The following is a 14,927-nucleotide window of genomic DNA, read 5'->3' on the forward strand; positions in this document are numbered from 1 at the left end:
GTATTTGTTGTAAAGCTGGTTTGGTGGTGCTGAATTCTGTTAGCTTTTGCTTATCTGTAAGTGTTTTAATTTCTCCGCCAAATCTGAATGAGATCCTTGCTGGGTAGAGTAATCTTGGTTGTAGGTTTTTCCCTTCCATCATTTTAAATATGTCCTGCCACTCCCTTATGGTGTGCAGAATTTCTGCTGAAAGATCAGCTGTTAACTTTATGGGGATTCCCTTATATGTTATTTGTTGCTTTTCCCTTGCTGCTTTTAACATTTTTTCTTTGCATTTAATTTTTGCATTTAATTTTTGATAGTTTGATTAATATGTGTCTTGACGTGTTTCTCCTTGGATTTATCCTGTATGGACTCTCTGTGCTTCCTGGACTTGATTGACTATTGCCTTTCCGATAATAGGGAAGTTTTCAACTGTAATCTCTTCAAATATTTTCTCAGTCCCTTTCTTTTTCTCTTCTTCTTCTGGGATTCCTATAATTCAAATGTTGGTGTGTTTAATGTGTCCCAGAGGTCTCTGAGACTGTCTTCAGTTCTTTTCATTCTTTTTTCTTTATTCTGCTCTGCAGTAGTTATTTCCACTATTTTATCTTCCAGGTCAGTTATCCGTTCTTCTGCCTCAGTTATTCTGCTATTGATTCCTTCTAGAGAATTTTTAATTTCATTTATTGTGTTGTTCATCATTGTTTCTTTGCTCTTTAGTTCTTCTAGGTCCTTGTTAAACATTTCTTGTATTTTCTCCATTCTATTTCCAAGATTTTGGATCATCTTTACTATCATTATTCTGAATTCTTTTTCAGGTAGACTGCCTATTTCCTCTTCATTTGTTTGGTCTGGTGGATTTTTACTTTGCTCCTTCATCTGCTGCATATTTCTCTGTCTTCTCATTTTGTTTAACTTACTGTGTTTGGGGTCTCCTTTTTGCAGGCTGCAGGTTCGTAGTTCCTGTTGTTTTTGGTGTCTGCCCCCAGTGGGTAAGGTTGGTTCAGTGGGTTGTGTAGGCTTCCAGGTGGAAGGGACTGGTGCCTGTGTTCTGGGGGATGAGGCTGGATCTTGTGTTTCTGGTGGGCAGCACCGCATCTTGTGGTGTGTTTTGGGGTGTCTGTGAACTTATGATTTTAGGCAGCCTCTCTGATAATGTGTGGGGTTGTGTTCCTGTCTTGCTAGTTGTTTGGCATGGGGTGTCCAGCACTGGAGCTTGCTGGTCGTTGAATGGAGCCGGGTCTTAGCGTTGAGACAGAGATCTCTGGGAGAGCTCTCGCCAATTGATATTATGTGGGGCTGTGGCGTCTCTGGTGGTCCAATGTCCTGAAATCAGCTCTCCCACCTCAGAGGCTCAGGCCTGACACCTGGCTGGAGCAGCAAGACCCTGTCAGCCACACAGCTCAGAAGAGAAGGGAGAAAATAAACAAACAAACAAACAAACAAATAAATAAATAAATAGTTATAAAATAAAATTTAAAAATTATTAAAATACAAAATTTTTTAAAGTAAAAAAAAAAAAAAGAGAGCAACCAAACCAGTAAACAAATCCACCAGTGATAACAAGCGCTAAAAACTATACTATGATAAACATAAAAATCAATGACTAGTCTGTCGCATACAGCAAACCCCAAATCTACAGTTGCTCCCAAATTCCACCACTTCAATTTTGGGATGATTCGTTGTCTATTCAGGTATTCCACAGATGCAGGGTACATCAAGTTGACTGTGGAGATTTAATCCACTGCTCCTGAGGCTGCAGGGAGAAATTTCCCTTTCACTTCTTTGTTCGTACAGCTCCTGGGGTTCAACTTTGGATTTGGCCCCGCCTCTGCATGTAGGTCGCCCTCTGGTGTCTGTTCTTCACCCAGACAGGAGGGGGTTAAAGGAGTGGCTGATTAGGGGGCTCTGGCTTACTCAGGCCCGGGAGAGGGAGGGGTACGGAATGCAGGGCAAGCCTGTGGTGGCAGAGGCCGGCGTGATGTTGCAACAGCCTGATGTGTGCTATGTGTTCTCCCGGGGAAGTTGTCCCTGGCAGTGGCAGGCTGCACAGGCTCCCAGAAGGGGAGGTGTGGATAGTGACCTGTGCTTGCACACAGGATTCTTGGTGCCTGCAGTAGCAACCTTAGCATTTCATGCCCATCTCTGGTGTCCGCACTGGTAGCCGCAGCTTGCTCCCGTCTCTGAAGCTCATTTAGTTGGTGTTCTGAATCTCTTCTCCTCACGCACCTTGAAACAATGGTCTCTTGACTCTTAAGCAGTTCCAGACTTTTTCCCCGACTCCTTACCAGTTAGCTGTGGCAGTGTAGCCCCCTTCAGGCTGTGTTCACACAGCCAACCCCAGTCCTCTCCCTGGGATCTGACCTCCAAAGTCGGAGCCTCAGCTCCCAGCCCCTACCCACCCCGGTGGGTGAGCAGACAAGCCTCTCAGGCTGGTGAGTGCTTGTCGGCCCTGATCCTCTGTGTGGGAATCTCTCTGCTTTGCCATCTGCATCCCTGCTGCTGAGCTCTCCTCTGTGGCTCCGAAGCTTCCCCCCACCCACCCCACCGTCTTCCACCAGTGAAGGGGCTTCCTAGTGTGTGGAAACTTTTCCTCCTTCACAGCTCCCTCCCAGAGGTGCAGGTCCCATCTCTATTCTTTTGTTTCTGTCTTTTCTTTTTTCTTTTGCCCTACCCAGGTACATGGGGAGTTTCTTGCCTTTTGGGAAGTCTGAGGTCTTCTGCCTGCGTTCAGTAGGTGTTCTCTAGGAGTTGTTCCACATGCAGATGTATTTTTTATGTATTTGTGGGGAGGAAGGTGATCTCCATGTCTTACTCCTCCACCATCTTGAAGGTCCTTCACCTGTTTATTTGTTCTTTTGTCTCTATCTTGTTGTTGCTGTTGTTTTTAAAATTTCTGTAGTGTGCTAGGTCTTAATAGTTTGTATTATTATCCTCTTTTTAATTTTCTTTTTCAAAACTGACTCATCTTTTCATGGGCTACTATTGCACATACATTTTATTTTGGCTGCGCAGCTTGTGGGATCTTAGTTCCCTGACCAGGGATTGAAACCGGGCCCTTGGCAGTGAGAGTGCAGAGTCCTAAACACGGGACCACTAGGGAATTCCCTCCATATCTTTTTTTTTTTTTTTTTTACATCTTTATTGGAGTATAATTTCTTTACAATGGTGTGTTAGTTTCCGCTTTATAACAAAGTGAATCAGTTATACATACACATATGTTCCCATATCCCTTCCCTCTTGCGTCTCCCTCCCTCCCACCCTCCCTATCCCACCCCTCCATCCATATCTATTTTAGAATGAGCTTGTCAAGTTTCTAAAAAGTTCCAGCTTACATTTTTAAAAAGATTTGAACTAATTGATTAATTTGGGAAGAGTTGACATCTTTACTAAGCTAAATTGTTTTATCTAAGAATGTAGTTTATCTATTTTTTCCGATCTTCTTTTATATCCTTTATTAAAGTTTCACGTTTTTCAGGGAAAAGTTATTGTGTCATATTTGTGGATTAATTGTTAAATATTTTATAAGTTTTAGCGCTGTTGTGAATGGTAGCTTGCCATTTCTGGTTTGTTATTGCTAGTGTAGAGAAATAATATTTGTTTTTCTGCAGAAATTTTAAAATAAATGTTTAACTTTATTACATGTTTTATTCTGCAAGTCTTGGAATGAATATGTGATTTTTTTCTTCTTTAATTTATAGATATGGTCAATAACATTGATAGTTTTCTCATGCTAAGCCATTCTTGTGTTCCTGGAAGAACATCTTGATGGTTGAATTTGGTCATATAATATTTATTTGCATCTATTTTTTAAAATCTATTTTCCTTAGTGACATGGATTATGATTCTCTTTTCTTGTACTGTCTATCTGATTTTGGAATAATTTTTTTCCTTCTTTTCCTATTTTCTGGAACAATTTAATTGATAAAAGGATTATTGTTTCCTTGAAGGCTTGGTAAAACTCACTATAAAACCATATAAGCCTGAGGCTTTTTTCTAGGGATAAGGTCTTAATTACTTTTCAATTTATTTGTAGGTATTTGGTCTGTTCATATTTTTAATTTCTTTTGCCAATTTTGGCACTTTATAATTTTCCAAAAATCATCTACTTCACTTAAGTTTAGTGAATGAGTCTATAATTAACCATAATATTCTTTCCTATCTCTGTTGTAGCTGTTGCTAGTTCCCTTGATTTCATTATGTGATTTGAGTATTTACATGTTTTTTGCTGATTAACTCATTAGAGAGTTGTCCATCTTACTCATCTTTATAAATAAAATGGCAAAAATCAGTTCTAACGTAACTGAAATTACAATAAATATTAATCAGTTAAATCCATCAATAAGAAGACAGAAACTCAGATTGGAGCTCAGGCTGGATTTAAAAATTAAGGTCTAGCAATATATTATTGTGAGACACACTTAAAATGAAAGAATATGGACAAATTGAAAGTAGAGATATAAGTAGATATTTCAGTCTAATATGAGCAGAAACACCAAACATACAAATGCAGGAACAAAACAGATAGCAGTTTTATATAAGGTTCAATGTACAAATTCAAGATGAAAAGTATCAGGGACAAAGCATAAGGAGTAGGCAGACTATCAGGAGCTTAACCATGTGGTGATATCAAGTGGATAGTTGGATATATAGGACTAGAATTCAGGGGCAAAGTTCAGAAGCAAAATAAAAGCTGAGATATAAATTTGGAGTCATCAGCATATATATGATATTTAAAGCCATAAGACTGAGTGAGACTATCAAGGAAGTGTAAACAAGAAAAGAGGTCCAAGGAGTAAACTCTGAACCACTCCAACGTTCTGAGGTCAGGGAGATGAAGAGGAACCAGCAAAAGGATAGAAGTGGCCAGAAAGATAGGAGCCAAACGAGGAGAGCATCATGTCCTGGAACCACGTGAAAAAATGATTTCAAAGGAAGAGAGTGATTAGCAGTTTCAAATGTTGCTGACAGGCCAAATAAGAGGACGACTGCAAATTGACCTTTGGATTTAACAATCTGGAGGTTGTTGGTGACCTCCCTAGGAGCAAGTTTGATGATGGAGTTGGGGCAAAGACCTGATTAGAGTGGGTTCAAGAGAGGAGAGTAATTTGAGACAGTGAGTTTTCACAGTTTTTTTTAAATTAATTGATTAATTTAGTTAGTTTGGCTGCATTGGGTCTTCATTGCTGCATGCGGGCTGTCTCTGGTTGCGGCGAGCGGGGGCTACTCTTCGTTGTGGTGTGCGGGCTTCTCATTGCAGTGGCTTCTCTTGTTGCAGAGTATGGGCTCTAGGCACACGGGCTTCAGTAGTTGTGGCACATGGGCTCAGTAGTTGTGGCTTGCAGGCTCTAGAGCGCAGGCTCAGTAGTTGTGGTGCACAGGCTTAGTTGCTCCGCAGCATATGGGATCATCCTGGACTAGGACTCGAACCTGTGTCCCCTGCATTGGCAGGCAGATTCTTAACCACTGTGCCACCAGGGAAGACCCTACACGGTTTTTAAAAGGAGTTTTGCCACTAAAGGAAGGAGAGAAATGGGACAGTAACTGGCAGAGGAGGTGGCTCTAAGAGAGTTGTTTGTTTGTTTTTAAGTTAAAAGTTAAGAAAAATAACATCATGTTAGAGAAGCAAAAGTCGGTACTGAGAGAAATGGGAGAATTACTGAACCAATGTCCTTGAATAGAAGAGATCTAGTGTGCAAGTAGAGAGGCTGGCATTAAATAGGAGTCATATAGTTCATCCATAGGTAACAAGAGAGAAAGTAGACTATATAAGGACAAATTCAGATAATTAGGGAGATGTGGTGGTTAATAATGTGGAATTAATAATGATTGCTTCCATTTTCTCAGTGCAGTAGGGAGCTAGGTCATCGGCCAAGAAAGAAGATGGAAGAGAAGGCTACAGAGATCTGAAGAGACAGGAGAAAATACAGAATTTTGTCCAGGAAAGTCAGAGTGAATGGATTAGGGAAACATAGTATATTTGCCAGGCAGCATTATGGGCCACTTGAGGTTAGTGATTATTTAAAGTAAGACCAGTCAGCAAGTTTGAATGTTTTCCTGAAGCTACATTCAGCTTCCAGGGTGCAGCTGTGGAGTAGGCAGAGAAAACTGGATTTAAGTTGGGCTGTGGTCAGCCAAGGTGTATTTCAGAGCAAGAGAAAAACAAATGAGTTCGAGTTGAGAGCATATACCAGAAACTGATTATAATTATAACTATGGAATTCTAGCTGGGTTAAAAAGGAAGTGAGGACATGAAGGGGTGAGAGACAGTAAGAAGGTGGTAGAATTAATGAAGGAAAGGTCTCTGTGGAGTTCAGAAGGATTGTGGAGTTGGGGTACTAGAAGGAGAGAGCTATAAAGAGGTGATGTTTGGAGAATGAATTATTTGAAACCAAGACTATGGAAGAGTTGCAGTTTTCCTTTTTTTTTTTTCCATTAGTCATATCCTTGACAAGGTCAAGGATATGACTAATGGGTAGAGGATTAAATCTCTGAAGGAGAACAGATCAAAGCATTGTGAGGCCAGGTGTTGGAAAGAGCTATGTGAATATTGAAATTACCAGGGATTATGACAGATGTACTGGATAAAAGTGACAGTGAGCAAGGAAGAAGTAAATGACTGCAACAGAGAGAGCAATGGGTGGTATACAGTCTCATGACAGGAGATTTAAAGCTGAGTCTTATTAGAGAGTAGGGGAGAATGATCTGGAAGTAGCATTGAGGAATGAGGAAGATCCCTACCTCATTTCCAGGCCAAGTGTTAAGGGGGATGTGAAAGTTAAAATAAACATCCTTTTAGAGGGCTGCAAGTGAGGCAGTATTATCAGGGGAGAGCAAGGGGTCAGTTATTACTTTGCGTATTTTGAGGATATATTGTTATAAGCATCTATATTAACAATATAGATGTATGATATTATCTCTATATTACACATTTTTGATCTACTGTCTCCCTTTGCCCCTAATGATGCTTCTTGCCTTGAATTCTATTTTTGCCTGTTATTAGATGTCTGCTTGGCTTTGGGGGGGGTTCATATTTGTCTTTTTCTATCTCTTTGTTCTAACTTTGTCCTGTCCTTTTTTTTTTTTTTTTGTGGTATGCGGGCCTCTCACTGTTGTGGCCTCTCCCGTTGCGGAGCACAGGCTCCGGACGCGCAGGCTCAGCGGCCATGGCTCATGGGCCTAGCCGCTCCGCGGCATGTGGGATCTTCCCGGACCGGGGCACGAACCCGTATCCCCTGCATCGGCAGGCGGACTCTCAACCACTGCGCCACCAGGGAAGCCCTGTCCTGTCCTTTTTTAAAAATTTTTATTGGAGTATAGTCAATTTACAATGTTGGGATAGTTCCTGCTGTACAGTAAAGTGAATCAGTTATACATATATCCACTCTTTTTTAGATTCTTTTTGTCCTGTCCTTCTTTTAAGTGTGTCTCTTGTAGACATTATATTGCTAGATCTTGTTTTTAAATTAAATCTGAGGATTCTACCTTTTCTTGGTAAATTTAACTAATATATTAAATTCCTTTTACGTTGAACATTTTATTTCTTCTTAGATTAAATTTTCTTTCATTTTTTTCTTGCTTATTTACTTATATTAGTTTTTTTCTATGGGTTTGAAAAGTATGCATTTTATATTTGTTCTTCCACTGGTTATCTTTAACTTAAGACCTTTACTTGTATTTACCTTTCCCAACTTATGAAACTTATCAACACCTATCTGTATCTTCCTCCATAGTGGGACAAATACTTTAACATACACACTCTTGCCTACCTCTGGATATTGCACTTTGTTATATCTGGTGTGTGTGTGTGTGTGTGTGCAGTGTATGTATATTTACAATGCTTTTATACACCAACAAGCTTTACAAAATTGTTTTCTCATTTTTACTATCTTATATTTTGTAGCATTTCCTAAAAGTTTCATTTGATAGATCACTTCCTTCAAGAGTATTTTCAAAGAGGATCTTGATACTGCTGAGACCTTGAAGGTCTGAGAATATATTTGTTGTACCCTCACATTTAAGCAATAGCTTAGCTGAATATAGCTTAGATTCAAAGTTCTGTTTTCAATATTTTAAAAATATTTATTATTTTCCTGTCTCTAATGTTGCTCCTGAGAAGTCTGACATTCTGATTCATTCTCTTTGTGGGTGAGCTGCTTTTCTTAGAATTTTCTCTTTGCCTTTGGAGTTCTTAAATTTCATTAAAATATCACTAAGTATTCATTTTTTCTATATCAGCCCTATTTATCCCCACTCCCCATATACCCTTCCAATATCAGTCTTTCTTTGGAGGTTCTCACTTGTTTTTTTCATATATCATCTTCCCTCCATTAACTTTTTCTCTCCTGCTAGGACTCATATTATATAAATGCTGTCTTTTCTATGTCTAGCTTCATTAATCTGTATATTTTTTCATTTCTTTTTCATTCTCAATGTCTTCTGGAAAAGTTTCTTGACCTGATCTTGGGTTATGTTCATTTTGCTATTTATATCATCTAGTGAGTTTATTTCAATTGTGTATTGAATATTCAGTAATCCTGCTTGGTTCTTCATAATTGTTTGTTTCTGCAGTATCAATATCCTCTTTGGGAACATTTATTTGGCCTGTATTCTATTAATTCTTGTCATCTAGAGTAGGTTATTCAATTTATTGTCTTCCTAATTGTCTAGTTATTTTTCCCTGTGAGGTCATTTTCCTTTACGAGTATCAGTTATCTTGGTGGGTAATGGAAGGAGAAAGGGGTGGGAGGAGTCAAGACCCACTTTTAGCTTGTACAACTCCTGGTGAGTGAGAGGGTCCAACTTTACATATCTTTATATCTATTGCTCTCATCAGAGGGCTTTGCCCCTTAGTGAAGGTCTCTGTACCCTAGGCTTTGTTCTTTTATTTATTTATTTATTTTTGGCTGCTTTGGGTCATTGTTGCTGTGCGCGGGCTTTCTCTAGTTGCAGCGAGTGGGGGCTACCCTCCATTGCGGTGCGCGGGCTTCTCATTGTGGTGGCTTCTCTTGTTGCGGAGCGCGGGCTCTAGGCGCGCAGGCTTCAGTAGTTGTGGCACACGGGCTCAGTAGTTGTGGCATGCGGGCTCTAGAGCACAGGCTCTGTAGTTGTGGCGCATGGGCTTAGTTGCTCTGAGGCATGTGGGATCTTCCCCAGACCAGAGATTGAACCCGTGTCCCTTGCATTGGCAGGAGGATTCTTAACCATTGCACCACCAGGGAAGTCCCCTTGGCTTTGTTCTTTTCTAAGAATGTATTTGTCTAGCCCCCTGGGTGAAAAGAAAGCCTATGAGGAAAGGTAGGCGGAAACCCTTAGGTGTTTGTTGGCTGAGCCAGCAATTGCTGGTTTTTTTACCCTACATCCCAGTAGTGTAACCCTATGAACTTGCTTTCTGGTATTGTAGAGGGATGATGGGGAAGGCAGTGATCTACTCTAGGCAATGTAGTGGATAGAAAAGAGCCCAACTCAAAATTTCTCCCCAAATCTCCATGTTGGAAGCCAGGCCCTCCTTTGTCTAGGGCTACTATTTCCCTTCTTTATCAAACCATAACCATCTTCTGACTCTCCAGGGGTTTCTGCTGGTTTCATTTTCTTTCTTTCTTTTTTTTTTTTTGCCCATTCATTTCTTATTTCTGAGGCACCTTTGGGCTTGAGTTGGGTGGGGGAGGTAGACTGTGCCACTTTGCCATCATATCAGGGATCATTTTGTGATAGCCTACCTCAGTGTTTGTTGAAGCTTTGTGTTTCAAGTAATTTAGAGCAGAAGATACTCTTTCTTGAGTGGTTATGGTAGTAGTCTGGAAATGAAGATGTTTAACCTGAAGAACTACAGGCAGAATATAAAAGTAGGTTGGACAAAGCAATGTATATACATGAAAGAAAGCAAAATAGGCATTTTACTGAAACATTGAAATTTACTTTCAACATGCTTGTGTTTAATTTTACAGTCACTTGGGAATCTTCTTAAACCTGGAAACAAGACGAGAAAATTAATCTTATTACAAATTGCTCTTGAACACATTTGTGGGAAAACAGATGATTCACAGGGAAATTAAGAGTGCCACCAGAACTCACAAAGTCAAACTAGTAAAATCAGTATGTAATCCATATTTATAAAAGTCACCTTCACAAGGCAGAATGTCTCCCAGGACCAAAATCAGGAAGAGCAGGGCCTGGCAATAGTTTATACTTATTAGACAGTATCCTTACACCTGAAGTTAGAAAACAGCCTAAATATTGACAATGGTTGTTATTTCTGGGCATGGACTTGTCTGTATTTTCCAAATTTTTTATGATGAACATTCATTACTTTTGTAATTGGAAAAAATTATTCTAATGGAATTTTCAAAGCAAAATCATCATATAAATATACAAACTTGTACAAGGATATTTGCTGCAGCATTGTTTGGAATGTTGAAAAAGATCCAAATTTCTATCAGGAGAACCGTTCAATAAATTATGATAGATCTTTGTAAGAAATATCATGCAAACAATAAAGATGATGATATAAGTCTATATTAATATAGAAAATTTTCAAAGATTTACTGTTAAGTGAAACAAAGTAGGTTAAAAGACATGTCTGAAATGAGCCCATTTTGCAACCAAAAAGTAAGTGCACAGAAAGTTTTTGAAAAATATATGCAAAAAGTTACTACTCAATCTTAACAGCAAGTAAAAAGTTGAACAAAGTGAAAAATCAACGACTCTTCTTTGATTCTTCGGAGAAGTGAGGTCACAGGGCAAACCATTGCCCCCAAAATTGGAGAGACAGACAGATGATATAGAGAATTACTACTTAACTAGAACAGAAACTCATGAGCAGAAACTTCTGCAGGAACCAGTGCCTGGTAAAAAACCTAAACTGTAATTGATGAATTGCTGGAGGCTCAGTATAAACAAGTCTGAGAGTTAAAAGCTCCAGGGGACCTAGTCAAAGGGACCATCAGAAACTCTACTAGTTCCTGACAGTGAAGATTGGAGAAAGATCCCCTCATGTTTACCCCAGAGGAAGGGGGAAAGTAACCATTCTGAAATACAGCAGAGCATTCTGTTCTTCTTAACAAACCTGCCCTCAGGAGAAACTATTTTACCAGAGTCCAACATGCTGGGGTTTTATCAGGGCCTAACCTACTTGGAGGAAGGGAAATACTCAACTCCAGTCAGCTCTAGCCATCCTGTCCCATCTAAAGTGGAGTGGGAGTCATGGGTACTGAGAAGCACAGGTAAAGTTCATAGTCCAGAGGCATAGGCTCTCCAAAAGACTGAGACCTAATCGTAGAACTATAAAATGTTTCCCCTTCTCCCATACTTCACCACACCACTAAAAGCCTATTTACCAGAGTTTCTTTCACCTAGTATATCATGTCTGGATTTTAATTAAAAAATTACAAGGCACACTAAAAGGCAAAAAATACAGTTTGAAGAGGCTGAACACGCATCAGAACCAGAGTCAGATATGGTAGTGATGTTGTAATTATGATAATTATAATCATAATTAACTGTGATTAATATGCTAAGGACTGATGAAAAAGTAGATAGCATGCAGGAACATTGGATAATGTGAATTTTCTTCAAAGAAGAACTCTCAAGAGAAATTTTAAAATATTTTGAACTAAATGAAAATGAAAATACAAACTTATCAAAATTTGTGGGATGCAGCAAAAGCGGTGTGCTTAGAGGGAAACTTATAGCATTGAATGCACATGTTAGGAAGGAAAAAAATCTTAAATCAATAATCTAAGCTTCCACCTTGGGAAACTAAAAAAAGAGGAGCAAACTAAATCCAAAATAAGCAGAAGAAAAGAAGTAATAAAAATTAGAGCAGAGGGCTTCCCTAGTGGCGCAGTGGTTGAGAGTCCGCCTACCGATGCAGGGGACACGGGTTCGTGCCCCGGTCCGGGAGGATCCCACGTGCCGCGGAGCGGCTGGGCCCGTGAACCATGGCCGCTGAGCCTGCGTGTCCGGAGCCTGTGCTCCGCAACGGGAGAGGCCACAACAGTGAGAGGCCCGCATACCGCAAAAAAAAAAAAAAAAATTAGAGCAGAAATCAATAGAGAAAATCAACAGATTTAACTGGGCATCTTGCTCATCCCTCAACCATGTGTTTATGTTGTTTAGAGTTACATATATAGTTAAGTATAAAGCCAAATGTGTAGAAATATTAACAGCAAATTCAGTATAGTGGTTTCTATGGAGCAAGAAGGAGAAAAATGTCATTAGTCAGGGGTACACAGAGGAATTCACTCTTATGTGTGTTTGTATTATGTATTTTTAATTTTTGCTTTTTGGGTTTTTCCCTTTTTTTAAATTTATTAAATTTATTTATTTTTGGCTGCGTTGGGTCTTTGTTGCTGCACACAGGCTTTCTCTAGTTGCGGCGAGTGGGGGCTACTCTGCGTTGCAGTGCGCCGGCTTCTCGCTGCAGTGGCTTCTCTTGTTGCGGAGCACGGGCCCTAGGTGCGCGGGCTTCAGTAGTAGTGGCTCGCAGGCTTAGTTGCTCCAGGGCATGTGGGATCCTCTCGGACCAGGGCTCGAACCCATGTCCTCTGCATTGGCAGGCAGATTCCTAACCACTGCACCACCAGGGAAGCCCTTTCCTTTCTTTTTTTTTTTTTTTTGCGGTACGTGGGCCTCTCACTGTTGTGGCCTCCTGCTGCGGAGCACAGGCTCCGGACGCGCAGGCTCAGCGGCCATGGCTCACGTCCGCGGCATACGGGATCCTCCCAGACCAGGGCACGAACCTGTGTCCCCTGAATCGGCAGGCGGACTCTCAACCACTGCGCCACCAGGGAAGCCCCTCCTTTCTTTTTTAAAGAACATGTTTTATTTCTTTTTCTTTTTAAATTTATTTATTTATTTAGGCCACATCTCACGGCATGTGGGATCTTAGTTCCCCAACCAGGGATCGAACCTGCACCCCCTGCAGTGGAAGTGCAGAACCTTAACCATTGGACCACAGGGAAAGTCCCGGCATGTTTTATTTCTTAAGCTTAGTGTTGCATTTGCAGATTTTTGAATATTACTGTGCTTTTTGCTGTCTGAAATATTGATAATAAATATCTTTAAAATATTCTGTAGCCCTCTAGGTAAAGTCCAGGGAACCTAATATGGATTACAAACACCTTCATGGTTTCTCTGACCCTACTTACCTCTCTAATCTTGCCACTTCCAGTTTGTACACAGTGGTCTGACCAGGCTGACCAATTTTCCTCAAAAGACCTGCAAGCCTTTGCCATTCCTTCTCTCCAGCACAGCCAGCCCTCCTCCCCTTTTCACCCATCTTCCTCTTGTTATTAAATCTTCACTTAATTGTCCATAGCTTTAGGAAAACTTCTCTGACACTCTGTGTGGGTTGAGTACTTCTTTGTAATTCCAAAACATTAAGTACTTTCACCATCTCTTACCACTTATTCACACCATATTGGAATTGTTGATTTACTTCTCTGTAGCTCCCATTTGAATATAAAAGTATAGAAACTGTCTCATTTATCTTAACATCCTGGCCTCTGCCTAGTACCTGGCAGTAATAGGCCCTCAGTAAATATTCTTCTAGGAGTCAATTAGTTAGTTAATGATGGGCTGGTTTACTTAACATTCTTTTTTTTTAAATTGTATTTATTGTATTTATTTTATTTTTGGCTGCGTTGGGTCTTTTGTTGCTGCATGTGGGCTTTTCTGTAGCTGTGGCGAGCAGGGGCTATTCTTTGCTGCAGTGCGCAGGACTCCCTTTGCGGTGGCTTCTCTTGTTGCAGAGCACGGACTCTATGCCTGCAGGCTTCAGTAGTTGTGGCACGTGTGCTCAGTAGTTGTGGTTCATGGGCTCTAGAGCACAGGCTCAGTAGTTGTGGTGCACAGGCTTAGCTGCTCTGCGGCATGTGGGATCCTCCCGGACCAGGGCTTGAACCCGTGTCCCCTGAACTGACAGGCAGATTCTTAACCACAGAGCCACCAGGGAAGCCCTACTTAACATTCTTGAGGCATGCTATAATTTAATGTGAACCCTGTTTAATAATCAGTATTTAGTTGGAATCATAAATTTTAACCATCCCATAGTGTGGTTAGAAATAATTACCTGGAAAACAGAAACAAAAATAAAAACAAACAAAACCCAAAACAGAAATAATTACCTGGAATAAATTCTCTTCAGTCATTTGTATATATCAAAGTTTGGGTTAAACTAGGTCTTGCTTTTGTTTTTTAGGATTAGCTAATAGTAGGTGTTCATCGGATTGTACAAACCATTCTTAGGCAAATGTGGTAAAGTTCTTAAAGTTGCTTTTAATTTCTATAAATTCAAATTTGATGAGTATAATAGGATTACTCTAATGGATGGTAAGTAAGTACTGATACCACTTGCATTTAATGAACCTAATAAAAATGCCATTGTTACTTATATTTTCTTCTTAGCCTGCTCTTTTGCTTCATTTTCCTTAGAGTCCATGTGCTGCTAACTAAAGATTGTGATTTACGAACAGCTCCTAACCCCGTATGTAAAAAAACATACTTTAAAAAAATATATATATATATATTTATTTATTTATTTGGCTGTTTCGGGTCTTCATTGCAGCACACAGGCTCTTCATTGCAGCTCGCAGGCTTCTCTCTAGTTGTGGCATGCGGGTCTTTTTCTCCCTCTAGTGGGCTCTGTAGTCTGCGGCTCATGGGCTCTCTGGTTGAGGCACTCGAGCTCAGTAGTTGTGGCGCACAGGCTTAGTTGCCCTGCAGCATGTGGGATCTTAGTTCCCTGACCAGGGATCAAACCGCATCCCCTGCATTGGAAGGCGGATTCTTTACCACTGGACCACCAGGAAGATATAATATTGTTTTATATCTTAATAAAATAATACAACTTTCCTTTTCAAACAAAAGTTATATGCCAAAATGTTAGCAGCAGTATTATCCCTGAATGGTGGGGGTCCAAAGTAATTTTTAAATTTTCTTTGTTA

General features: G+C 40.2%; 1 protein-coding gene across 1 annotated transcript in view; it reads right to left on the minus strand.

The window, feature by feature from the left end:
• Window positions 1-9,929: 9,929 nt before the first annotated feature.
• FAM186A (family with sequence similarity 186 member A) overlaps window positions 9,930-14,927 on the minus strand; it is a gene marked incomplete at both ends in the record, with an annotated part of 107,160 nt that continues 102,162 nt past the window's right edge. The window contains 1 exon segment of the mRNA XM_079714929.1: window positions 9,930-9,951. Within this exon segment, the coding sequence (XP_079571055.1) occupies window positions 9,930-9,951 (22 nt within the window).

The sequence above is a fragment of the Hyperoodon ampullatus genome, assembly GCF_949752795.1.
Source record: "Hyperoodon ampullatus genome assembly, chromosome: 11".
Taxonomy (NCBI): domain Eukaryota; kingdom Metazoa; phylum Chordata; class Mammalia; order Artiodactyla; family Ziphiidae; genus Hyperoodon; species Hyperoodon ampullatus.